The sequence below is a fragment of the Nicotiana tomentosiformis genome, chromosome 6, assembly GCF_000390325.3.
Source record: "Nicotiana tomentosiformis chromosome 6, ASM39032v3, whole genome shotgun sequence".
Lineage (NCBI taxonomy): Eukaryota > Viridiplantae > Streptophyta > Magnoliopsida > Solanales > Solanaceae > Nicotiana > Nicotiana tomentosiformis.
In genome coordinates this window covers 19,683,497-19,711,365 of record NC_090817.1, presented here as the reverse complement: position 1 = coordinate 19,711,365, position 27,869 = coordinate 19,683,497, and the positions used below count along the sequence as shown (strand labels likewise).

Sequence of the window (27,869 nt, the reverse complement as noted above, 5' to 3'; positions counted from 1 at the left end):
AAAGGTGAATTTATATCCTAACGTGCAGTTATTATAGGAAACAATTGAAATCTCTCTATTTTATTACATATATAGCAACCTCCACAAATCTTAGGATTTTGTTTTACCTATTTTAAAAAGAAAAATATTTAATAATTAAAATTCTAATTGAATTTAAAGTCCTAAATATTAGGGAAGTAACTTAAATTATAATTTTGTCCAATGTAAAACCTATTTTTAAAGGACAGAAAAGGCGAACGACATTTCGTTAAGTGGTTTCGTACTTTTAATATAATATAGATAGATAAATTTATTATGATTTATAGTATTTTTTTAAGTAGTTTTCAAATAATTAAATTTTATTTCAAAAAAAAATAAAAAATCCTATGTTCAAATGTATGGTAAAAATTAAAAGATACATACCCACTTTTGGGGTTACCATTGAAGTTATATCCGCATTAAACAAAATTTTACGAAGTGTACGTGATCGGATCTGAAGTAGTTCAATATCTTCAATGCAACTTCAGAAATCAAATATGAAGATCTTCTATCTTTCAAATGCAACTTCAGAAATTCGAATATGAAGTAGTTCAATCTTTTCAATGCAACTTCAGAAATCAAATATGAAGTTTTTCTATCTTTCAAATGCGACTTCAGAAATTCGAATCTTAAGTAGTTCAATCTATTGAATGCAACTTTAAATTTCAAATCTTAAGTACTGAAACATAAACTTTTTCTTCGAATTTTAATAATCTAATACACGATCCAATACCCAAATCTATTCCAAATGAGCTCCAATTTAAAAAATAACTTTCAGATATCATAAAGAACATATCTCAACCATCAAATTGTCAAAACAACAATATAAATTTAATAACGAAAAATGGTCAAATATACCCTTGTACGATCAGAAAAAGTTTAAATGTACCTCTCGTTATACTTTGAGTCCATATAAGCCCCGGGCGTTATACTATTGGTTCAAATATACCCCTCTTCATTAAGTTTGTCCAAAGTGGATATCTAATCCTATATGGCACTGGCATTTGATGAGGTGGATGCCACATGGCTTGCCACCTCAACGCCCCCAACCCATTTTACCCCTCTCTCCCTATTTTTTTCTACCACTAAAATTTCCTTCACCTCCACTACTATTACTGTCACGACCCAAAATCTATTAGTCGTGATTGTATCTAACTCAACCAGCTAGGTAAGCCAACTAATAACCATCCAATTCCACTAATATTAATAAGACAATTAAACAAAAAGAACTATCTAAATCTTATACATTCCCCAAGGACTGGTAGTACAAATCATGAGCTTCTAAGAATAGAATTTACAAAGCTGATATGAAGTAAATACATCTTCTGTTTGAAAAGAACATAAACAGAGTTTTTATAAATCTAAAGCTACCATGAACAAGAGGCAGCTACAATAGGAACGCAGGTACATCTTCAAATCCGGCAACCATCGAGCATCGCAACAACATCAGCCAACATCTGCACGCAATGTGCAGAAGTGTAGTATCATTACAACCGACCACATGTACTAAGTAAGTAACAAACCTAACCTTAGGTTGAAAGCAGTGATGAGCTGGAACATAGGCCGGGTCCAACACCAATAACCAATAGTAGTTCATAACAACGTAGAGCATATAAATAAGAAAATAACTAAGAGATAAAAAAAATGCTCAGTTTTTTCATAGTTTTTCGAAAATAGTTCCATTTTTCAAGAATATCAGTGAAAACTCAAATCCTTTACCGAAATCGTAGTAAAAATATGAGATAGTTGAAAACTGTAAATTTTTCCAAAAATTCTCTCCACAATAAATTAGATGTTTCATTTTCTTTCAAGATAGCAAGTGTAAAATGCCTCTCTATGCCCACATATAAATGTGTGTAAAACAAAATCATGAATGACGTGATACCGTACAACATGAGAAAAATACGTCTCTATGCATGTATGTCATGTGTGCATACCAATTCCATGTATCTCAGAGATGAATCATGTACTCACACTCTGAGAGCACTCAATCTCACTGTCTCACACTTTTCACTCATCATGCTCAACCACTCGGTACTGTATATGGCCCATACGGCCCAGGGAAATCCATCTACGAACATATACAAAATTGACTATAAGTCAACCAGTACCGAGGAAAAAGGGCAATCCAACCCTGTGGAGAAATCCATCTCCAAGTATCAAATACTTTGGACAAATCTATGTCCAGGGAAATCCACCCCTCAATAATATTATCCGCGCTCACTTGGGGTGTGTTACAGACTCCGGAGGGGCTCATTCGGCCCAAGCGCTATCATAAATCAATATAACCGCTACGGCGTGCGGCCCGATCCCATAACTGTCACTCATAATCAGGCTCTCGCCCTCACTCAGTCATCAATCTCTCCAATCTCGCGCCACGGGCTCACAATGTCATGAAAATTGACCCGGAATAATGATATGATATATCAATAAGTAACAACTGAGACTAGGACATGATATGAATGCATGAATGTGACTGAGTACGACATATCAATGAAATCGATGAGATGACAACAAGAAACGACCACTATGGGTCCCAACAATATCAGCATAAAGCCTAAACATGATATCTAGCACGATGTACAACTCAATTACTTAATCACATGGTGAAAACACATATGTCAACAAAATAGGGCCACTAAACAATGACATTAAACAACAGAGTCACAAATTCACAGGGTGCACGCCCACACGCCCGTCACCTAGCATGTGTGTCACCTCAACATCAATCACACAGCACGTAATTTAGGGTTTTATACCCTCAGCACTAAGTTTAGAAGAGTTACTTATCTCGAACAAGCCAATTCTAATACCGAGCAAGCTAAGCGATGCTCCAAGAATGCCCTCGTGCGCGTAGCGACCTCCGAATGGCTCAAAGCTAGCCAAAGCAACTCAAATATATCAAATAAAGCCCAAGGAAACAAATTCCAAATGATAAAGATCGAATCCTAAATCAAATCCCAAATCCGGCCAAAATTCACACCCAGGCCCGCACCTCTGAACTTGAAAAAACTCTCAAAATCCGACAACACATTCAATTACGAGTCCAACCATACTAGTTTCACTCAAATCCGACTCCAAATCGGTGTTCAAAACTCAAAACTTCATATTATAAAACTTTAGGCCAAAACCCCCAATTTCTCTTTAAAATTTCTCAACCAATTGCCAAAAATAGAGATAGATTTGTGAAATGTAATAAAAGCTGAGTAGAGAACACTTACCCAAATCCTTGTGATGAAATTTGCTTCAAAAATCGCCTTTATCCGAGCCCCACATCTCAAACTATGAAGAAAGAACAAACCCTCGATTTTTATCACTTCTGCCTAGTACTTTCCGCATTTGCGGACAAATAGTCGCATCTATTTCAAGCCAAATTCCAACTCTCACTCAAACTTTCCAACCCTCGATATCAAGAAGTCAACTCCCAGTCAAACTTTCCAAAATTCCAACTCTCGTTGTTTCAAGCCAAATTCTACTGTGGGCCTCCAAATTAAAATCCGGACGCGCTCCTAAGTCCAAAATCACCCAACGGTGCTAACATAACCATCAAAAATCCAATATGAGGTCAAATATTAATAGTCAAACTTGGTCAAACCTTTCCAAATTTAGAGCTTCTAGCTGAGGATCATTCTTTCAAATCAATTTCGAATAACCTGTAAACCAAAACCGACGATTCACATAAGTCAAGATACATCATACGGAGCCACTCATGCCCTCAAACAACTGAGCAAAGTGTAAATGCTCAAAACGATCGGTCGGGTCGTTACATCTTCCCCCACTTAAACATACGTTCGTCTTCGAATATGCTAGAGTTGTTCCAAAAGCCATCAAATCGCCGTGTAACCTTACTATGCACATACCCGGGGGTGATCCCACATCACCCTATCCCATATAGACCTGATAAAATAACATTACTAAAATTTCCTAATCCAACCTAGCCCACAAGCCTTAGAATCCAATTTCCACATCCGAAATTTTCTATAAGATCAGAATCTCGTATCTACACACTGTATAAGTCTGAACAAGCTGTATCATGCCATAGTCATAACCCAAGATGAAATCACATGATATACCACATAACTCAAACACTCATAGCGATAATTTCTAATCACCGTAGTTGCTCAAAACAAACCAAATGTCAATAATAAAACTCTTATCAAACAAAACCTCGTTCTAACACCTCCATATACTGGCAATGATGAAAGAAACACGCAGAAATTCATAACCATTCATCAGATCAACCAGTTGTGGAATCTCCTTCTCCTTCAACAAGAACTATAGCAATTTTTCTAAGCCGACTTTCGATATTATCCTTCCAACATGTTGTAATCAATTCCGATAGTATCCATTCTAGGTCCAATGACCTCATCTCATCCAACCCGTCCACTCTAGTGGCATGACACATTGATTCAATCTAAAACTACAACCCGTGCGCCAATTAGCAACATTCTAAATGTACTCAAACATAGAAAATGACTCAAACAAGAGAACCGTCCCGTAAGCTCCATGGGTACCACCATAACGAAATGCTAAAAACCCATCACACACCATAGAAGCAATACACACGAATCTCACACAAAGGATCATACTTCAATACAACTCCACTATAATGCGTGACCCCATCCAAATGCTGATCCATATTATATACCTCGAGCCACCCTACTCAAAGCCAATGATCATGCGCAATTCAATATCAAGTATCCAAAGTGCATTACCATAACTACGGAGGGCCATTAACACAATACCATAATCCGAAAGAAACATAGCCAACGCGCGATCAATCCTGTAGTACTCAAATACTCATCTCGCTCAAGTTCCGCTATAAAGCCCAAATAGAACCTCACCATATGTGCATATAACCAACGAATCACAACTCCTCATAACATAGAAGAGTAACTCACAGATTACTTCAGAACACGAATAAGATCGGCAACAACCGAATGGTACATCCCTCAACGATAACAGTATGGAGCCAACCAATCCGACCTGGTGTAGAATACACATCGTAATTGGGCCTATCAGTGGACCCCCACATCAACTCTGGTCACCCACAGATAGATAATAACCCCCCAAAAGTCCACAATGACTGAATCGCAACACATACTACCCTCTGACTAACCTTGGCTATATTTTCACAGTCCACAACCACGAAATCATCCACTCATGAGAACTCCAGTCTCCAAATTCATAGAACCCACGGATCACCATATCCGATCTCAACTCCACCGCCTGTATATTTGACACATCTCTCATACACGATCATCCTACGAGGAATACTTTTATAATTCTTCTGTGCCATATAGCGAAATTTGAATATCAGCAGATCAACAAGGAGAGTGTCGCAATACTAATGAAGTATCCATAAATCAAAACACATTTCCTCTTCTGAAATGTATACTTTCATCAAGCCATACCAAATAGTAATATCATTCACCTAGACATCTGAAACCGTCCATACTGCCTAAGAATACATCGTGACCTTGCTCATGCAAATCTCATTCCCACACAACACATCACATATACCATGCCATCATAGGAAAAGTACGATAATCTCATAATCCACTCCGAGTCACAGTAAACTACATACTCAACCAGTTAAAAACCTTCCATTTGATCTCATCCAAGAGAAAATCCATATTCGCAACATGTTCCACACACCGATAGAAAATATACACCTCGAACCATGGTAGTAACCATTGAAAACTCTTCGAAACGCATTTGCACATAATCAAGCCATCAGAACCAAATCTCTATATCTCAACAAAGCCACACAGGCTGCCAAAACCTATGAGCATTGCCACGAAGCACCTGTAGAAACTCACCACATTACAAGTACCCAAAGAATAGATCATATCTTTTATTGTGCTGATCTAACCTACTACCAAGTTGACATTTTTCCTTGCCAGAACGCCACGACCCTTAACCAAAACTCACCATAATCGGTCCTCACATGAAACCACATGCCTTAAAGCCCATAAGCCGATGAACGCTCTCTTAAGCACCCCCAAAATACCACAACCGAGATACTCACTCCGAAGAGACCTCCTGCGAATTTCAAGTTGTTCTTTCACCTTCCTAATACTAAAATGTAGAATCCATAAGGATATAGAAACGCCACAAGTCTCGACACCATCCACTAAAAATCTCAGTTTCTAGCCATATACAAATCCTGAAAGTTCCCAATTGCTATATTTAAATCTTGCATCCATCAGAACCATTCTCGAGAGTCCTCCACCTCGCTCAAATCTCAATTATACCGACCAAACGAACCGAACGGCCTGTGCCCCATTAGCACACCAACACCCAAGGAAGTGACCCCACCTTAATGCAACCAAATAAATTCCTACTCCATGCACCATACCTCCTTCACGAATAAATTCAATCATTTCATGATTTCCATATACCTATAGAGTGTAATACAACCCACATCCAAAAATTCTTTCACTCGAGTCATCCTCAATCTCAACCTCTGTAAGTCATAACTGGTTCATAAGTATATCTCAAACTGAAACTAATACAACACATAACCGCGCAAGCAACCGGTCGATAGCAGACTCCCACTTGACTCAAGCCAAGGAATAAAACATTTGATAACTTATGATACCCATACTCTGTTGCTGCCCAAAATCCCGCACTGAAATTCAACCAAATCCTTCATAAGCTTATGTAACACAAACCATCTAATATCTCATATCATCTGCAAATCTTGCATTCATCCTTGTAAGAGTCAAGCTAACTCTCATAAGCGATCCAAATCCAAATTGAAACACATATAATTCACTGGTAAAAGAAAACTCGCTACAAAACAACATAGGGGTCACACAAACCTCAGGACACCCCGCAGGAGATAACCCACCTTCTTTGCCTCAAACTGACATCTCTCTATTCCTTTCCACTGTCATAACTATTATGTAATCACTTAATCTTCTTGAGTCTGAACTCATATCACGACATTGAAAACTTACCTCACTCTGCAACCAAACAACATGAAAGATCCTTCAACACGCCCATAACTCGAGACTATACATCGAATAAAGATAGAAATCAGGCACCCAATAGCCCCTTCCACACCTCAAGCAAACCCTTCTCATCACGTTCAAACCATATGAATATATCTCGCAGTCACATCACACTCATCACGTAGCCATCCACCCACAAACTCCACTAATAGGGACATTACCGGGCATATAAATCCAAAAGCACATGCTCACATAATCAACACCTTTGTGCTCAAACTACAGTCGAAACCCGGCCTCAAGTCCTCTAGACTGGCCCATCATCAGCACACCAAAATCATATTTCGCACCTCAACCATGGAATCACAAGCCGTCGATGCACAACTGATACCGAGCGCTCATGTACGCATGCGAATGCGTGGAAGGAATTCAGAGAGTTACGCTTCAAGCAGAATCAATGTCACAAGATAAGGGAAGAAAGATGGGAAGTATATCCTAAATGTCCAGTAGCCTCTCGAAGATAGGTATGGACGTTATCATACCGATCTGCAAGACTCTACTAGACAATTGCTCATGACTTGTAGAACCTATGAGCCTAGATCTCTAATACCAATCTGTCACGACCCAAAATCCATTAGTTGTGATGGCACCTAACCCAACCTGTTAGGTAAGCCAACTAATAACCATCCAATTCTACTAATATTAATAAGACAATTAAATAAAAATAATTATCTAAATCTTATACATTTCCCAAGGACTGGTAGTAAAAATCATGAGCTTCTAAGAATAGAATTTACAAAGCTGATATGAAGTAAATACATCTTCTGTTTGAAAAGTACATAAATAACGTTTTTATAAATCATAGGCTACCATGAACAAGAGGCAGCTACAATAGGAATGCAAGTACATCTTCAAATCCGGCAACCATCGAGCACCGCAATAACAACATCCAACATCTGCACGCAATGTGTAGAAGTGTAGTATCAGTACAATCGACCTCATGTACTAAGTAAGTAACAAACCTAACCTTAGGTTGAAAGCAATGACGAGCTGGAACATAGGTCGGGTCCAACACCAATAACCAATAGTAGTTCATAACAACGTAGAGCATATAAATAAGAAAATAACTAAGAGATAAAAAAAATGCTCAGTGTTTTCACAGTTTTTCGAAAATAGTTCCATTTTTCAAGAATATCAGTGAAAACTCAAATTCTTTACCGAAATCGTAGTAAAAATATGAGATAGTTGAAAACTATAAATTTTTCCAAAAATCCTCTCCACAATAAATTAGATGTTTCGTTTTCTTTCCAGATAGTAAGTGTAAAATGCCTCTCTATTCCCGTATATAAATGTGTGTAAAACAAAATCATGAATGACGTGATACCGTATAACATGAGAAAAAATACATCTCTATACATGTATGTCATGTGTGCATACCAATGCCATGTATCTCAGAGATGAATCATGTACTCACATTCTGAGAGCACTCAATCTCACTTTCTCACACTTTCCACTCATCATGCTCAACCACTCGGTATTGTATATGGCCCATACAGCCCAGGAAAATCCATCCACGAGCATATACAAAATTGACTGTAAGTCAACCAGTACCGAGGAAAAAGGGCAATCCAACCCTGTGGAGAAATCCATCTCCAAGTATCAAATACTTCGGACAAATCCATGTCCAGGGAAATCCACCCCTCAATAATATCATCCGCGCTCACTGGGGGTATGTTACAGACTCCGGAGGGGCTCATTCAGCCCAAGTGCTATCATAAATCAATATAACCGTTGCGGCGTGCGGCCCAATCCCATAACTGTCACTCATAATCAGGCTCTCGCCCTCACTCAGTCATCAATCTCTCCAATCTCTCCCACGGGCTCACAATGTCATGAAAACTTACCAGAATAATGATATGATATATCAATAAGTAACAACTGAGACTAGGACATGATATGAATGCATGAATGTTACTGAGTACGAAATATCAATGAAATCGATGAGATGACAGGAAGAAACGACCACTATGGGTCCCAACAATATCGGCATAAATCCTAAACAGGATATCTAGCACGATGTACAACTCAATTACTTAATCACATGGCGAAAACACAGATATCAACAAAATAGGGCCACTAAACAATGCCATTAAACAACGGAGTCGCAAATTCATAGGGTGCACACCCACACGCCTGTCACCTAGCATGTGTGTCACCTCAACATCAATCACACAACACGTAATTTAGGGTTTTATACCCTCAACACTAATTTTAGGAGAGTTACTTATCTCGAACAAGCCAATTCTAATACCGAGCAAGCCAAGCGATGCTCCAATAATGCCCTCGCGCGCTTAGCGACCTTCGAAAGGCTCAAAACTAGCCAAAGCAACTCAAATACATCAAATAAAGCCCAAGGAAATAAATTCCAAATGATAAAGATCGAATCCTAAATCACATATCAAATCCGGCCAAAAATTCTCCCAAAATCCGACAACCCATTCAATTACGAGTCCAACCATACTAGTTTCACTCAAATCTGACTCCAAATCGGTATTCAAAACTCAAAAATTCATATTATGAAACTTTAGGCCAAAACCCCCAATTTCTCTTTAAAATTCCTCAACCAATTGCCAAAAATGGAGATAGATGCATGAAATATAATCAAAGCTGAGTAGAGAACACTTACCCCAATCCTTGTGATGAAATTTGCTTCAACAATCACCTTAATCCGAGTCCCACATCTCAAAATATGAAGAAAGAACAAAACCCTCGATTTTTATAACTTCTGTCCAGTGCTTTCTGCATTTGCGGACAAATAGTCGCATTTGCGACCACCACATATGCGGTAAAAACTTCTCTTTTGCGAAAATAGCCTTGCCTAGAAATCCACGCACCTACGGATGTCAAATTCCGCTTATGCAAAACCTTACGCACATGCGATCCAAATCCCGCATCTGCTCGCACGCAGGTGCGCTACAAAAATGCGCTTCTGCGGTCTTTCTCACCCAGCCTCTTCTCACTTTTGCGACTCCTCTTCTCGCTTCTGTGACCATCGCAGCCGCGCTAACCAGCCGCATGTGCGGTCATACCAGAACGAGCAAAACACAACAGTGCAAAATGAAGGAAAAATAGCCCGAAATCAATCTGAAACACGCCCGAGCCCCTTGGGACCCCGTCCAAACATACCAGCAAGTCCCATAACAAAATACGGACCTACTCGAGGCCTCAAAACTCATATAACAACATCGAAATGATGAATCACACCTCAATTCTAAATCAATAAACTTTGAAACTTCAACTTCCACAACAGATGCCGAAACCTATCAAATCACGTCCAATTGACCTTAAATTTTGCACACAAGTCACACTTGTCATTACGGACCTGCTCCAACTGCCGGAATCGAAATTCGACCTCGATATCAAGAAGTCCACTCCTGGTCAAACTTTTTAAAATTTCAACTTTCACTATTTCAAGCCAAATTCTACTGCGGGCATCCAAATCAAAATCCGGACGCACTCCTGAGTCCAAAATCACCCAACGGAGCTAACAGAACCATCAAAAATCCAATATTAGTTCAAATATTAAAAGTCAAACTTGGTAAAACCTTTCCAAATTTAGAGCTTCTAGATGATGATCATTCTTCCAAATCAATTCCGAATAACCCGTAAACCAAAACCGACTATTCACATAAGTCATGATACATCATACAGAGCCACTCATGCCCTTAAACAACCGAGCGAAGTGTAAATGCTCAAAACGACCGGTCGGGTCGTTACAATTACCACCATTACCGCTACCATAAAAAATATTGTATCTCAAATTTTAGTTTTTTTATATGGATTAGGGGAGCTGAGTATGTGGCATCCACCTCATCAAATATCAGTACCACGTAGGATTGGATGTCTACATTGGATAAAGTTAATAGAAGGATGATATATTTGATCCAATAGTATTATGATATGAGTATATTTGGACCCAAAGTATAACAAATGATATATTTAAATATTTTCTCATAGTATAAAGATGGCTCTTTGCCGATTTAATAAACTCATTTTGCAACTAAGAAGAAGAAGAAACGATAAGCAAAATAATAAGAAAATATCGGTAAAGAAGAAGAGAAAGTGTATGTGTCTAAAGTTATCTAAAAATTGGGTATCAGTTAAAGTACTTTTTGAAAAATAGGTACAAATTCAATGAATGGTGCAAAACTATGCTCCACGTGTAAACTTTAGGTGAAAAATGTTTCCTAAATTGAAATAAAGGCAGTAATACACCGATCGCGTAAAATCCATGTTGACTGAATCCTTAATCAAGTCGCATTATCCAGCTATACTAGAAATTATCTTGTTTCTTTTCATTACTTAAAATGATTCTAACTAATATTGTCGACTCATTGGATATCAGGTTGAAACATAACTTAAAGGGTCAAACCTTTAGCTATTCTATCCCAAACTTCATATATTTTAATTTGTGAATTAGTTTGGCTCGTCACGAAATTAAAAAAAAATATTTTTGAATTTTTTGTCTTGAAACATGCCATAACACACACACACACACACACACACACACACACACACACACATATATATATATATATATATATATATTGCTCTATTGTTCAAATAGAGCATGTGCAGCTTGGTGTATTTGTTAGTTAGGGGTCGTTTGGTAGGATGCATTAGGTAAAATAATGTATGCATTAGCTTTGTATATTAGTAATACTTTGTTTGGTATACTTTTTGAACCTATGCATTAGTTATACATCCTATTTGGTATTATCTTATGCATAACTAATATATAAGAAACCATAGTATTAACAATACAATGGGTTTTAATGCATGTATTAACTTAGTTAAAGACAAAAATGTCCTTCAAAATTTATACTTGATTAAAATATGCTATTATATAATGCAAGTTTGAAATAATCCAAGAAAGTGAGAAATAAAATTATATCCCTAGTAAATAAATAAATACTTAGCATATTTTTTATTTTATAAATAAATATTAAGTTCTATACTACAATATAGGTAGACAAATCAAATAATTTGTTTAAACCCTTTTCATATACAAACATTCCTCAACATATGTTTCTTTAAAAAAGATGTGGTGTGGACTGGTTATGAGGGTATTTTTGTAAACAAACAATTCTTTTAGAAATTGTGCAATGCTTTAGTACATCAAACCAAACAATGGATAATAAATATGTAAGCATAACTAATACTAGCATAACTAATGCAAGCATAACTAATACCAGCATTACTAATACACCCTATTCAACATTATTCTTATACACTCTACCAAACGACCCCTTAGGGTGTTAGTTACAGCTGTTAGGTAGTTAATGATATTTGTCAATGAGCTGTATTTGTTTGTTAAGTTAATTAGTGGAAGTTGTTAATTTGTATAAAAAGGTGTACGGTGTTACGACTGAATAAAATGGAACAGTTTCCTTCTCCAAACTCTCTCTCTCTCTCTCTCTCTCTCTCTCTCTTCTGACTCCATTAACGAGCAAGGTGAAAACTTCAAACCTTGCATTTCAGCATGGTATTAGAGCAGGAGTAATTGATTCTACGCATCGCATCTTGCTTCGCGTCTCGTCTAGGTCAAAATTCATAGAAAGTCTTCAATTCGATCAATTGCTATCAAATTATTCTGAACAATGGCAGAAACTCCGATCGACCATACACATCTTTTATACCTGGGTCCATCCGACACTCCAAGCTCAGTTTCTATACCAGTGAAACTCGCTGGATCAGACAATTACTGGCTTTGGAGCAGATCGATGAGGATCACATATTTAGGGAACATGAAGCTAGGGTTTGTTAGCGGTACATGCAAGAAGGATCTGTACAAAACAGCTGAATTGCAGGAACAATGGGAAACTTGCAATGCGGTGGTGTTGTCATGGATCATGAACAATGTGTGTGCAGAACTCCTAGGTGGTATCGTTTATGCATCAAATCACATCTCGTTTAGGAAGACCTACGAGAGAGATTTGACAAGGTCAATCGAGTGAGGAGTTTTTAGTTACATCATGAAATTGGAGCATTATCATAAGTAATTAGCTCAGTTTTAGTTTATTTTTCGAAATTGAAGGAGCTTATGCATGAATATGATGTTTTAGCCCCATTCTCTAACTGTGGGTGTCCAAAATCAAAGGAAAATGTGGAAATGATGCACCAGCAACGAGTAATGCAATTCCTAAGTGGCATAAATGATTCGTATGATCAAGCACGCATGCAAATCCTGATGAAGACCACTGCACCAAATCTCAATCAAGCATATGCTATGATTATACAAGATGAGAGTCAACAAACAGTTGATGCTTATATTGTGACTAATAAGGTTGATGCTATGGCAATGCAAGCAGGAACAGGTAGATATTTTCGAGGAAGGAAGCAATTTATGGAATGTGAGCACTGTCACATGAGGAATCATATCAAAGAAAATTGCTACAAACACATTGGCTATCCATATGATTTTGATAAAAGGAAGAAAGCTGGTGCTGGAACTCAGAATTATGGTCGAGGAAAAACAGACAACTGGAAGAGAGAGTCACTTGCTGTTGTGAATCATGCAGATGTAGGGTCATCCTCTCAAGCAGATGAAGGTGGACAATTCATGAAGCCGGCTAACAGAGGACATTACTTCACTGATGAGCAATATAGCTAGATACTCAGCCTTCTCAGCAAGGATTCCGGAGAATGTCAAGCAAATACAACAAGTAAGATCACTAGCCTAATGTATAAATTTGATCAGAAAATTGATCAAAGGGACAGAGATTAGATTGTAGACTCAAGGGCAACTCATCACATTTCTTCTAGTCTAGAACTGCTTGACAATACCAAGATGTCACGACCCAAAACCTAATCCATCGTGATGGCGCCTATCGGTGGTACTGGGCAAGCCGACCTTCCCAAAAATATTTCCAAACTAAATATAAAAGTAAAGTAAAGCTTTCCATATCAGGAATTTTTCATAAAATCAAAGTTGAACTCAATATAGAATCAAAATGCGGAAACCAGCCCCAAACATTGGGGTGTCACTAGTCATGAGCGTCTAAGTATTTAAAACTATTACAGTCAATGTCTAAATATCAGTACAAAATGAAAAGAAATATGGAAGGAGTAACAAGGTCCTACGGACGCTGGCAGTTACCTTGCAGTCTCCGAAACTCAAATAGGCCTGGACTCAACAATCGCCGTGCTCAGACACACCTGGATCTGCATATGTAGTGCAGGGTGTAGTATGAGTACAACCAACACAGTAAGTAACAGAAATAAATAAAAACTGAGAAGCAGTGACGAGCTATACAGTACAGTTTATTTTAAAAGTTTTCAGTAAAGAGTGAATATGCTTTCAAATCCTGTGGTATAAGTCAAATCAATTCGCGCTCATGTAAAACAGATATGAATCTTCCAGAAATTTCACAACAACAACAGATAACAACTAAGTGCAACAATAAATAAAAGCAAGTACAACCTCTCAAGGCAGCAGTCACTTAACCCATCTCAACAGCTCACACTTTCGGCTCTCAGAACTCAATACACACTCTCAATAGGTACCTGCGCTCATTAGGGGTGTTCAGACTCATAAGGGGCTCCTACATCCCAAGCACTATAATCCGCATGGACAACTCACGTGCTATAATATCATATCTAGATTCGCACGGATAACTCACGTGCTGCACGTACAACTCACGTGCCATAATATAAACATAAGGATCCACACGGACAACTCACGTACCATAGAATAATACCTCACAACCAGGCCCTCAGCCTTACTCAGTCATGAACCTCTCTAGTCTCATAGCTCTCAATAAAGAAAGGAAAAATATCCCAAATCAATGTGTTACAATATATCATCAGGGAAAATAGCATAGATTGAGGTAAACATGTACGAGAAACACTATTACTGAATATAACTACCAGGAGTAGGAATATAGCCTAAGCATGATTTCTAACATGAAAGGCAGTCTAGTTCTAGTAGACATGAATGAATATGAACACAAATAAAGTCTATTAGACTTCATAGTCTCCCGGGACGGACCAAGTCTCGATCCCTCATGGCGTACATCCACACGCATATCACCTAGCATGGGTGCCACCTCCAAACAGTCACATTATACCAAACTCCAGGTTTCATACCCTCAAGACCATATTTAAAACTGTTACTTACCTCAACAGTGTAGAACTCCTACTCCGAAATGCCCTTTCCTCTCCAACCGGCCTCCAAATGACTCGAATCTATCCACAAGCAATAAAATACGATCAATATGAGCTAAAGAATGAATCCCACAAGGAAAATACCAAATTATTAGCCAAATCCCGAAATTCACTCAAACCCGGGCCCAGGCCCATGTCTCGAAATCCGACAAAAGTCACAAAAATCGAAAGCCCATTCACTCCCGATTCTACCCATACTAAATTCATCAAAATTCGACCTTATTTGGTCCCTCAAATCCCCAAATTACTCTCTCCAAAATCCCAAGCCCTAGTCCCTTATTTCACTCCAAAATTCCTACTAATAAGGTAAGAAATTAACCTAAAAACACCATAGCTAATGATAATAGAGCTCAAGCAACTTACCTCAGTGAATACCCTTGAATCCCCTTCAAAGATCACTCCAAAAGCTCCAAAAACCGACTTGAAAATGGTGGAAATGAACCAAAATTCGCGAAGTGTTCAATTTATAGTTTCTGCCCAAGTCTGTCGCACCTGCGGCTAGATATGTATACCTGCGGTGCCGCATCTGTGCAAAAACCTCTGTATCTGCAGAAAATCAATAAAACCCCAAACCTCGCACCTGCGCTCCATAACCGCATCTGCGACCACGCAAGTGTAGAAAACACCTCACACATACGGCCACTGCCTGACCTCCTCACTTCCGCTTCTGCGGGCACCTATCCGCATCTGCGACCTCTCCTACGCACCTGCGGACCCATCCTACCTCACCACTTTCTGCACATGCGAACTCCCACGCGTGCTTGCGACCTCGCACCTGCAGCTCCCCCTCCGCAGGTGTGGAAATACCAGTAGCAGCAGCTTCAGCTACATTTTCCAACTTCAAACAATCCGTTAACCACCCGGACTCACTCCGAGCCCCTCGGGACCTCTACCAAAGATACCAACAAGTCATATATCAACATACGAACTTAGTTGAACCTTCAAAATACCCAAAACAACATCAAAACATCAAATTACCCTCGGATTCAAGCCTAAGAACTTCTAAACTTCCAAATTCGACAACCGATGCCGAAACTAACCAAACCATGTCCGAATGACCTCAAATTTTACACACACATCACAAATTATACCACGAACCTACTCCAACTTCCGAAAATCCATTCTGACCCCGATATTAAATTTTTCGCTGCCGACCGAAATCGCCAAATTTTCAACTTTTGCCAATTCAAGCCTAATTCCACTACGGACCTCAAAATCTCATTTCGGACTCGCTCCTCAGTCCAAAATCACCTAACGAAGCTAATGGAACCATCAGAATTATATTCCGAGATCGTTTACACATAAGTCAACATCTAGTTGACCTTTCTAACTTAAACTTTTAAATAAGAGACTAAGTGTCTTAATCCACTCCAGACCCAAACCAACTAACCCGGTATATCATAACATAGCTGAAAAGCATAAAAGGAGGTAAAAATTAGAAAAACGGGACTATAACTCTCGAAACGACCAGTCGGGTCGTTACACAAGAGTACAAATAGGTTCATTAGAGATAAGGTACACTTACCTACAGGGGAGAAAGCCGATATTATTCATATTGGTAACACTGGACTATTTGACAAGGAAGTAATCAGAGATGCGCTTTATGTACCTAACTTTAGGTTCAACCTATTATTAGTTTCAAAGCTAATTAAGACAGTGTCTTGCAATGTCAATTTCTTCCGTGACTTCTGTGTATATCAGGATCTTTAGAGTGGCAAGGTGAACGGAATTGGTAAAGAAAATGGAGGATTGTATGCGCTCAAAGGTAATAGATTGGCTAACAGAATAAAGGCAATAAATACAGTAAGCAAAGTAGTTGAAGGAATATCAGCCTGTGGCATAAGAGACTAGGTTATCCTTCACTGTCTTCCATGAAGAGTATGAGGACCTTACATGTCAATATTAGTAGTATAGCACAAAATACCTATTTTGTATGTCCATTGGCAAAGCAGACAAGGTTGAAATTTTCTCTTAGTGAATCTAGATCTAATGTTCTGTTTTAACTAGTACAACTGTCAATGAGTTGTATTAGTTTGTTAAGTTAGTTAGTGGAAGTTGTTAGTTTGTATAAAAAGGTGTACGGTGTTACGACTAAATAAAATGAAACAGTTGCCTTCTCCAAACACTATCTCTCTCTCTCTCTCTCTCTCTCTCTCTCTCTCTCTCTAACTCTATTAACGAGCAAGGTGAAAGCTTATATGACTATGAACCCGTTTGGATGAGCTTATTTTAAGTAACTTTTAAGCTAAAATTATATTTAAGCCAGAAGTTAATTTCTAACTTTTAGCTTTTGACTTGTTTTTGTCATTTTAGCTTAAAAATAAGTGCTTAAAAGCACTTTTTAACACTTTATTCAAACACTACAAAATGGCTTAAAAGCTTTTTTGGCTTAAAAGCACTTGAAATAAGCTAATCCATCTGACTTTTGATAAGCAATATTTATTTACAAGATGACATGGTAGATTTGATAAAATGAATGAAAACAATAAAGTTTAGTGCACATTCTGAATAAGGCTTTTCCTGCCCCAGTATTGATAGAGAAATTTGATCCGGGTGATTTGCACAGATATGATCCTTTGGTGTCACTGATTAAATTTTGACCCAAGTAAAAAAAGTTTTGAAAGAAAAGCCTCCGATCAGAATTTTGAAGTATGTTAGCCAGAATTTCTTAAGCAAGTCTTATGGTGATTCGTCATAATTCTGATGGGTGCCATAATTTTGCAAGTTATGGTGATCGTCACAAAATTATGATGGTTGCCACTTTTTTGTGCAATTGGCCACAAAATTCTGACCGATTATCAGAATTTTTCATATTACGGGAAAACTCTGGTGATTATCACTATTCCTAGTGCTTTAAAATTCTGGTGCAGATTTTTTATTTTATTTTAATGGAGTCAAAATATTAATGATGATTTTGGAAAGGTGTATTCAGCTAATTTATGAAATTTGATCCATTGGATTTCATTGAAACTCATTGGGCCTTGACAGGCTGTCGGCCTGCGATTTATGGTGGACTTTGCTATTAAAATGATTGTTGGCAGCTCGATCCAAATTATATCGTACATATCCCATTTTGGATTGGAAAAAACAAAAAAAAAAACATAAATCGGCAAAATTTAAGAATATTTTTCAGAAACCCTAAATAAATATAATTCCTTGCAGAAACTATCAATTTGGACCGATAATCACATTTAAAAGAAATCCAGAGCATTAATTTTCTAACAAAAAATCCAGAAGGGTTCAGTTTATTTCGGAATCTTCTCTTTAAGTTGGGTCAGCTTATCAGTAGCATGATGTGTATTTATATAGATAGATAGATGAAGATTATAAAAATTCTTTGAGATGTTATGACAAATTAATTATGACTTCTATGTATCACCGTATAATCAATCAGCTTCTATGTTCTTGAACATAATAATTACAAGATTTGTTTTTCGAATTATTCCCTTTTTTGTCACTCAGTCTTTAATTTACTATTATCACCTATGGGTAATCTTTCTATTTCCATTCTCCAGAATTAAAGATATAAAATAGACGTCTAGGATTATTGGCATCTTTATTCTGTGTTATTGCTGCCACGCTCTTGGTGAATAATCATTTCGAAGAAATTTGAGAAATGGATCCTATGGCTTAACATTAATTATAATGCAAAAATGAATTTGCAATATGTCAATTGTATTGATCAAACATTTTCTCGATCTCATTCTCTATCTTTTACTAAATGCAATATGTGCTTGACATGTTTTTTTAAAGTCATTGCTCACATTCAGCTTGAGAATGATATATGATTCATTTTTAATATATTTTATAAAACTACAGGAAATGCTTAATTATCATATATTAAGTTTGCAATAATTAGATTCCAGAATATGAAATGTATAGTTCTTTTTCATAGAATAGATTACAAATTTATTAATAGCATTTTATTATATTAAGATTGTTTTGGTCAAAGTTGCGCGAACATATACTTTCGGTTTTAATTTTAAAAATTGTAATTATATCACGCGAACGTATACATAATCGCGATGATTCGATTAATTAGCGAGCCTACTAGCGATTTGAGTCACCTAAGCTACTTTGAGATTTATTGTAAGGTCATGAGATATGGATAATATTACGGAGGAAATGCAGTGAATCAATTATGGAAAGATGGGCTAATAGAATTCTTCGGGACCAAAATCCACCCAAACCCAAACCACACTTTATATATGAATACAGTCCATTTTGCTTAAACAAATTGTGATCTTCTCCCAGTATTTCTTCCAACTCTAACGAAGGAGAACAACAAAATTGATTAATAACAACTGTTAATTTAACCAGAAGAACGAATTATAGCAATCAAGAAATCCACATAAACCATTTAACATGAAAATGACAATTAAAGAAAAACAACCAAACATTGTTCATCAAAAAAGAAGAAAAACAACCAAAACATTGACCTTTTAATCCTTTGGACCTTTTCATATAACTTAGTAATTTATATCTTTGCTTGACTAACAGTTCTTCATCAACAATCAAATACTCATATTGGACAGAAGCGACAAACTCAGATCATTTAAACAAATTCAAACCATGTCTTTCAATCGCGAAGTAAAACTGAAAATATCGAGATAAGATAAAAGTGAACCTTTGTATTAATGAAGCAAGCACAGAGTCGGAATCTTTGCCAGAATACATGAACAATGGTCGGAGAATTCTAAAGGCGACGTCACCGAAACCTCGAACCGGCAAACTCGAACATCACCTCACTTTAACGATAGTTTCGGAACTGACTTTGGACTGGTTTCGAAGCTGTTTTCAAGCTATTTCGCACATGGTTTTGCTGCTCCTTTTTGGCTAGATTTTGCTGAGCTTTGGAGCCTGAGTTTCGATGGAGTTTAAGGGGCTATTTTGAGGCATTTATGGGCTTTTTCGGGGTTGTTTCAGAGTCGTTTTTTCGACCGAGAAGAGGGATGGTTTGGGGTGGATTTCCAGCTCGTTTTTGGGGCTTTGTTGCTGGAAGTGACATGCTTTTATGAGGTATGGACATTTTCGCAGCTGTTTTGGGGACTGATTTTAAGGTATTTTGGAGCTAGATTTTGGAGTATTTTGGGGGTGGTTTCAGCTAGGTTTCGAGTGTTTTCGGAGCTGTTTTTGACCCAGTTTTTGGTGATCTTTTTGGGGGTGGTTTGAGATCTAACTTTATCTGGCATTATCTTTTGGTGTTTATGGGGTAAGGAAGATGAGTCATAAGGGAGAGTGCAGTCTCGTGTGTATGTGAAGTAAAATGGGGATATGGGGGTTGTGAGAGGGGGACATGAGTGGGAAAGTGGAGTGGGAAAATGGGAGCGGGAATAATGGAGTGAAAAGTGAGGTATTTGTGAGATGAGTGGAAAATAATTCAAGTATAGTCAAAAATTAGGTGCTCACATTGCTTAATTTGATTTCTAATTTTTCAGTTGCTGCTAAAATCGGTTTTCCAAAAATTTCTAAAACAAATAATATGATATAGCTTGGAAAGCATAAGTAAAGCTGCAAGTTGCGGCAAGCTTAAGAATTGCTTGGAGAATGTTAGCAGAAATTAGGTTATTATTTGCCTAACGAAATTAACTAAAATTTGAATTATTTTTATTATATAACTAATTCAAAAAGCAAACTATTCTGAGTTGCTTGAATAATTCCAAAAACAAGGTATTTTGTCTAACTTTTGTTAAATTCATAGGGTGTGTTATTTGCTTTGTTTGGGCATTTGCAGAGTAGTTAGAACTTAGAAATAGTTGATACATAATGGGGCGTGCAAACCACTAATTTGGTAGCAGCATGGGCATCTTTGAGCACACAAATTTAATTTGGTTCTGTATTTATGCCAAACTTTTCTATTGATAACTATTGGTTATAATTAGGGCAAATTCAATATTTGAAATTTTAAAAGTCTGAGTGATTGAGATTGCAAGTCCTAGTAGTTGATTGATATTGTTCTCGGTCATTGTTAAGAGAAGGACATTATGATTAATTGAACCCTGGTTTTGCATGAGGTGAAATGTGAGGATTACACATACCTTATATAATAAGACAAACAGATCTGGTCTCCCCCAATGTGGGGCTCAAACAACCCCCTCATTCGTTGTCCAAGCTTTTTACTTGGAGTGTGGACAATAGAATATGGGAAAAGTGTAGATATTACCGATTTTAGGAGTACCTTAAAAGTCATACCTACATCATACAAAAATTTACAAGGTTTACCCACTTAAAACACACTTTAGGCAATCATATTTGAAGTTATAATTATCGGATAGTGTAAAATTCAAAAAAATGAAAGTGCAAAATCATACAATTCGTTCTGAAGTTCTTATGTCGTAGTGTAGACTCAGACAATTATGATTGAAGTTTGACTGAAGCAGTACAAACTATTAGTCCTAACTCCATGTGATTTCTGGAGGAAAAAAAATCGAAATGTAAACTTTGAAGGACCGGGTCTACAAGTTCTTCTGTCACAATGCAGACTTCAAATAATTATGATTACAGTTCGCCTGACGCAGTTCAAGCTTCAGACAATCGCGTTTGAAGTGCCCAAATTGTAGTCCAAACTTCATATTATCGACTCTGAAGCAATCCTAACTTTAAATGATTTCCGAAAAAAATAAAAAGCCTAAGAGTAAAGGAAAAATAACAATATGCATAAATTATTTTTTATTCTTTCACTAAGCCTCCACCACTCGTAGTGGTTTTAACTTAACCAGCACCAAAACTTTCCTCCATAGCGTTGCTTCTTCTATTCAAAGAGCACATCACTCGTAAACTACCTGCTTCCACGACTGACCAATCACCACAAAAAAGAATCAGCCACATAATACCTTAAATCATTACAGGAAAGAATGAGGAGATAAAGAAGATGCAGAAGAAGTAGCTTCTAAAATATCATTAAATTAGGTCAAGTTAAATATTTTTTTCTTTTTAAATGGGGACAAGTTTAATCGCAGCGACCAATAAGATATATACTCGTAAATATTTTACATATAACATGGGGGAGGGAAGGGGACCCAACATAGAAAAATAATATTTGCGATGAGTGTAGCTCTGCTACTATATTAAGAGAATAGACTTTGGTCCTATCTTAATCCCAAAAATTAATTCATGAATTAAGGATTATCTAAAATTATATAAGGAGACAAACAACACATCCCTCACTGTGGGACTCTAGCACTTATAAATATAATCATATCGTATGTGCATTTAATATTATGATCTAATTATTTTTACAGAAAAAGAGTTATTTTCTAAATGTAAAGTCTGCTCCGTTCTTAGTTGGCCATAGACATGTGTTTATATAAGAATTTACTTGGAAAATATCCACTCTTCGCCTCCAAGTATGGACGAGTCGAGGAGGAATATTTCCTATTTTCCTTTCGGTCATTGATCATTTGCTATAAATAGGTGTCACGACCCAAATTAACCCTCCGTAAGGTATCGTTATGGCACATAGTCTTTACGACTAGGTAAGCCTAATATTGCGAAAAAAATAAATAAAACACAATATTTTAAAGATAAACAACATAAAAATATCCAAATGTTGAAGTAAGGTTTGTACTTGTCATTCTATCTTCCTGTTGTTATTTATGCATTGCATTATGGTAAGGGAGAGTGTTAATGCATGAAGGGTGATGTCACTTATTGGGTTGGGTACGCATCTGCGATCCCTGGGCCGCATCTGCGGCTTCGCTTCTGCGGACGACGAGCCGCACCTGTGAGCCCAGCATGCCCTGTCCATTTATGCATCTGCGAAGGCCCAAGCGCACCTGCGAGTCTACACCTGCAGACTCCCCTCCTCATCTGTGAAACACCAAAACCAGCAATACACCAGATTTTACTAAGTCCAAATTTCTTCCTGTTAAGCATTTGAAACACACCCGAGGCCCCCGGGACCTCAACCAAATATACCAACCAATCCTAAAATATCATACGAACTTAGTCGAGCCTTCAAACTACATCGAACAACACCAAAATCCTGAATTAAGTACGGATTCAAGCCTAAGAATTTGAAATTTTCCAAATTCTACAAACGACGCCGAACCTCATCAAATCTAGTCCGAATGACCTCAAATATTACACAAAGGTCACAAATTCCACTACGAACCTACATCCACTTTCGGAATTCCATTCCGAGCTCGATATCAAAATTTCCACTATCGACCGAAATCGTCGAAAAACTAACTTTCGCCAATTCAAGCCTAAATCTACTACAGACCACCAAAACACATCCCGGACGCGCTCCTAACCCCAAAATCACTCAACAGAGCTAAAGGAGTCGACAAAATTTTATTCCGGATCCGTTTTCACACAGTTCTGACTACTGTCCAAACCCCGAACTTATAGGCAATACTAATACTAGGGCTGTAGTCAAAGATCTCTTTAGCTTTTGAAATCTCTCCTCACACTCCTTGGTCCACCTGAACGGAGCACCCTTCTAGGTCAGCCCAGTCATAGGTGCTGCAATGGATGAAAATTCCCCCACAAAGCGACGGTAATACCCCGCCAAACCAAGGAAACTGTGGATCTCCGTAGCTGAAGACGGTCTAGGCCAACTCTGCACTACCTCCACCTTCTTCGGATGTACCTTGATCCCATCACAAGACACTATGTGGCCCAAGAATGCCACTGAATCAAGCCAGAATTCACACTTAGAAAATTTTGCATACAATTTCTTCTCCTCAAAGTCTGAAGCACGGTCCTCAGGTGCTGCTCATGATCTTCCCGAGACCGGTAATATACCAGGATGTCGTCAATAAACACAATGATGAAGGAATCAAGATAAGGACGGAATACACTATGCATTAAATGCATAAAGGCTGGTGGGGCATTGGTCAGCCCAAATGACATGCCAAGAAACTCATAGTGACCATATTTGGTCTTGAAAGCAGTCTTCGGGATATCCGGCACCCGATTCTTCAACTGATGATAGCTAGAACACAAGTCAATCTTAGAAAACACCCTGGCACCCTGTAACTGGTCAAATAACTCATCAATACGAGGCAATGGATACATGTTCTTCATTGTAACCTTGTTCAACTGCCGATAATCAATACACATACGTACAAAACCATCCTTCTTCTTCACAAATAAGACAGAAGTACCCCAAGGTGACACACTGAGTCGAATGAAGCCCTTATCAAGTAACTCTTGTAACTTCTCCTTCAACTCCTTTAATTCAGGAGGAGCTATACGATATGGAGGAATAGAGATGGGCTGAGTGCTCGACAATAAATCAATGCCAAAATCAATATCTCTGTCGGGCGGCATGCCCGGAAGATCAGCTGGAAACATATCTGGAAAGTCCCTCACTACTGAAACTGACTCAACTGTAGGAGTATCAATACTAACATCCCTCACATAGGCCAAATACACATCACACCCCTTCTTAACCATTCACAGAGCCTTAAGGAATGAAATGACCCTGCGGGGAGTATACTCTAAGGTACCTCTCCACTCTAATATCGGCAATCCTGGCAAAGCCAGCGTCACTGTCTTAGCGTGACAATCAAAAATAGCATAATGGGGCGACAACCAGTCCATGCCCAAGATAATATCAAGATCTACCATACTGAGTAATAACAAATCGGCTCTGGTCTCAAAACCACTAAGAGTAATCAAACACGACCGATATACACGGTCCACAATGAGAGAATCCCATACGGGAGTAGATACATAAATAGGGGAACTCAAAGAATCCCGAGATATCCCCAAATGTGGAGCAAAATAAGAAGACACATATGAGTACATAGAGCCTGGGTCAAATAATGTCGATGCATCCCTATGACAGACGGGGACGATACTTATGATGACTGAATCTGAAGCAACGACCTATGAATGGGCTGGAAGGGCATAGTACCTAGCCTGGCCTCCCCCTCTAGGGAGACCTCGACCTCCCCGACATCCACCTCGAGTTGGATGAGGAGGTGAGGTGGCAGTTGGTGCTGGAAGAATGGCCGGAGGACCCAGTGGAGCACGTGGAGGCTGATAAGTCTGTGGAGGTGCACCCCTCCTGGCTCTGGGGAAATCTCTAACCAGGTGACGAGTGCCACCACACTCAAAACAACCTCTCGGAGGACGTGGCGGCTGAGACTGACTCGGACCTAGCCTGCTAGACTGGACGGTGATAGTAGCTCGAGCAGGAGGCATACTGGATACTGGCGGTGCATAATAGGGCCCCTGAGGTGTAGGAGGAGCTAGGATACTACTGGCTGCTGGAAGAGCTGAATGAACAGGGCGACTCACAAAACCCCTACCATAGCGTGATGCTGGTGCATGAGCTCCTGAGTAATGACCGGTTTGTCGAGACCTCTTGGCCTCTCTCTCTCCTTTCTGTCCCGGGCGAACATGCCCTCCACTCTCCTAGCAGTGCTCGGTGCCTGCTGATAAGTGATGTCCATCTCTAACTCCTTGGCCATACTAGTCCGAATACTGGGGTGGAGTCCCTTAATGAACAAACCCTCTCTCTGACTGTAGCAACCAGAGCCGATGCATGGATAGCTAACTCACTGAAACGGGTTGCATACTCTGAAACAGTAATAGCACCCTGACGCAACCGCTCAAACTCTGCACGCCAAGAATCCCTGAGGCTCTGAGGAACATACTAACGCAAGAACATCTCTGTAAACTGAGTCCAAGTGAGTGAGGTTGCCTCGTCTGGACTACTCAGTTCATAGGCACGCCACCACTGATATGTTGCTCCCCTCATATTGAAAGCGGTGAAAGAAACCCCACTCGTCTCCACAATGCTCATAGTGCGGAGAATACAATGACACTCCTCAAGAAAACCCAGAGCATCATATGAAGCTAGTCCGCTAAAAGTACGTGGGTGGTACTTCTTGTACCTCTTAAGTCTGAGCTGCTCTGCCTCAAAAGTAGCTACCCTGATCTCATGTTGAACCAAAGCCACTAGGGGCATAGGAATATACTCTGGGGCCTGATCAACCTCGACCCTCTGCTCAGGAGTACGGGCTGTGGGAGTCTGTGCCCCTCCCACTGCCTGAGATGTAGCGGGAGCTATCGGAAATAGTCCAGCCTGATCCAGAGTGCTAAACATGCTCAAGAACTGAGCTAAAGTCTCCTGGAGGGCTGGAGTAGCAATAGGGATCTCCGGCGCTGGCCCTCCAGCTGGAGCTGCTGGGGGCTCCTCAGATGCAGCTTCCGCAGGTGTTTGGGCTACACCACGTGGTCATACTCTATCTCGACCCTGGCCTCTGGCAGCTCTGGTGGCTTTGGCAGGGGGCTCGGGTGCCTGATCGTCGGTCCTCCCAGTACGGGTCCTCACCATCTGTTAGAAAGAATAGAATAGAAGCTTAGAATATTTTGGTGTCAATAACTCGCACGACAAAGAAATCAAAGAAATATTATTGTTCTTAACAGTTACATAGCCTCCCGAAGTTAAGTACGGACGTCTCCGCACGGATCCGCGAGACTCTAATAAACTGGCTTGTGACTCGCGACTCCTACGAACCTAGTGCTCTGATACCAACTTGTCACGACCCAAATTAACCCTCTGTAAGGTGTCGTGATGGCATCTAGTCTTTAAGACTAGGTAAGCATAATATTACGAAAAATATAAAGAAAACATAATATTTTAAAGATAAACAGCATATTATAAATAGCCAAAAGTAGTACCACTCGGCATATACAAAATAATTTCCCAAGACCCGAAATATCACTAAGTCACAAGCAGTTATAATCTATGTAGCTCTACACAAAAGTCTGAAGATAATAAAGAAAGTCTCTAGGCGAGGGAGTAGAAGGGGACTCCGAAGATCTGCGAATGCAAGCAGTAGTACCTTGAAGTCTCCTAAAATCAGCAGCACGTACTAACCCCGAAGCTGATAGCTCGCACCTGGATATGCACACGAAAACATGTGCAGGGAAGGGCATGAGTACACCACAATGGTACCCAGTAAGTGCCAAGCCTAACCTCGGTCGAGTAGTGACGAGGTCAGGTCAAGGCCCTACCGGAGCAAATATAATAAATTAAACAGTAAAATATATAAGTAAAATTTATGGTGACACAGTTAAAGAGATTCTCAAAAAGTTAACAGTTAAGGGAGCCCTCGGCTCAAAACAAGGTAAACACAATGGAAAATCTCCCGGGATACCGTCCCGTAGTTCCGAATAAATATGCAGTACATGGGGATCTCCCAAAATACGTCTGTAATCCCAAAGTAAATATGCAGTGCTGGGGGATCTCCCGGAATACATCTGTAGTCCTAAAATAAATATGCAAGACAGGGGGATCTCCCGAAATACGTCCGTAGTCCCAATTTAAATATGCAACGAAAGATGAAATGGCAGGTATGGCATCGAGTTATACAGTTTATACTGAACACAGATAAAGAAAATAGGGATTCAACTAAGCATGGCGCACAGAAAGTCAAATAGGCAGTTAGAACACGTAAGCATGCTTTTCTAGTCCAAACTAAACAATTAACCATATTAGTACAATTTAATAAGAGAAGTAATTTATGATTTAAAAAGGATAAACAAGATTTTTGCAATAAAAACCCGTGTACATACTCATCACCTCATGTACACGACGCCCACACACCAAATAATATCAAGATATCCTAAGGGGAAAGTCCCCAACACAAGTTTAGGCAAGCCACTTACCTCGAACCGCTCAAATCAACTCGATATCACGTTCTTGCC

General features: G+C 38.8%; 1 protein-coding gene across 1 annotated transcript; it reads left to right on the top strand.

The window, feature by feature from the left end:
- Positions 1–12,634: 12,634 nt before the first annotated feature.
- On the top strand, positions 12,635–13,647 carry LOC117277562 (uncharacterized). Its single transcript, XM_033656970.2, has 2 exons — positions 12,635–12,895; positions 13,072–13,647. The coding sequence occupies exons 1-2, from the start codon at positions 12,635–12,637 to the stop codon at positions 13,645–13,647; spliced, it is 837 nt and encodes a 278-aa protein (XP_033512861.2).
- The last annotated feature ends 14,222 nt before the right edge of the window (positions 13,648–27,869 follow it).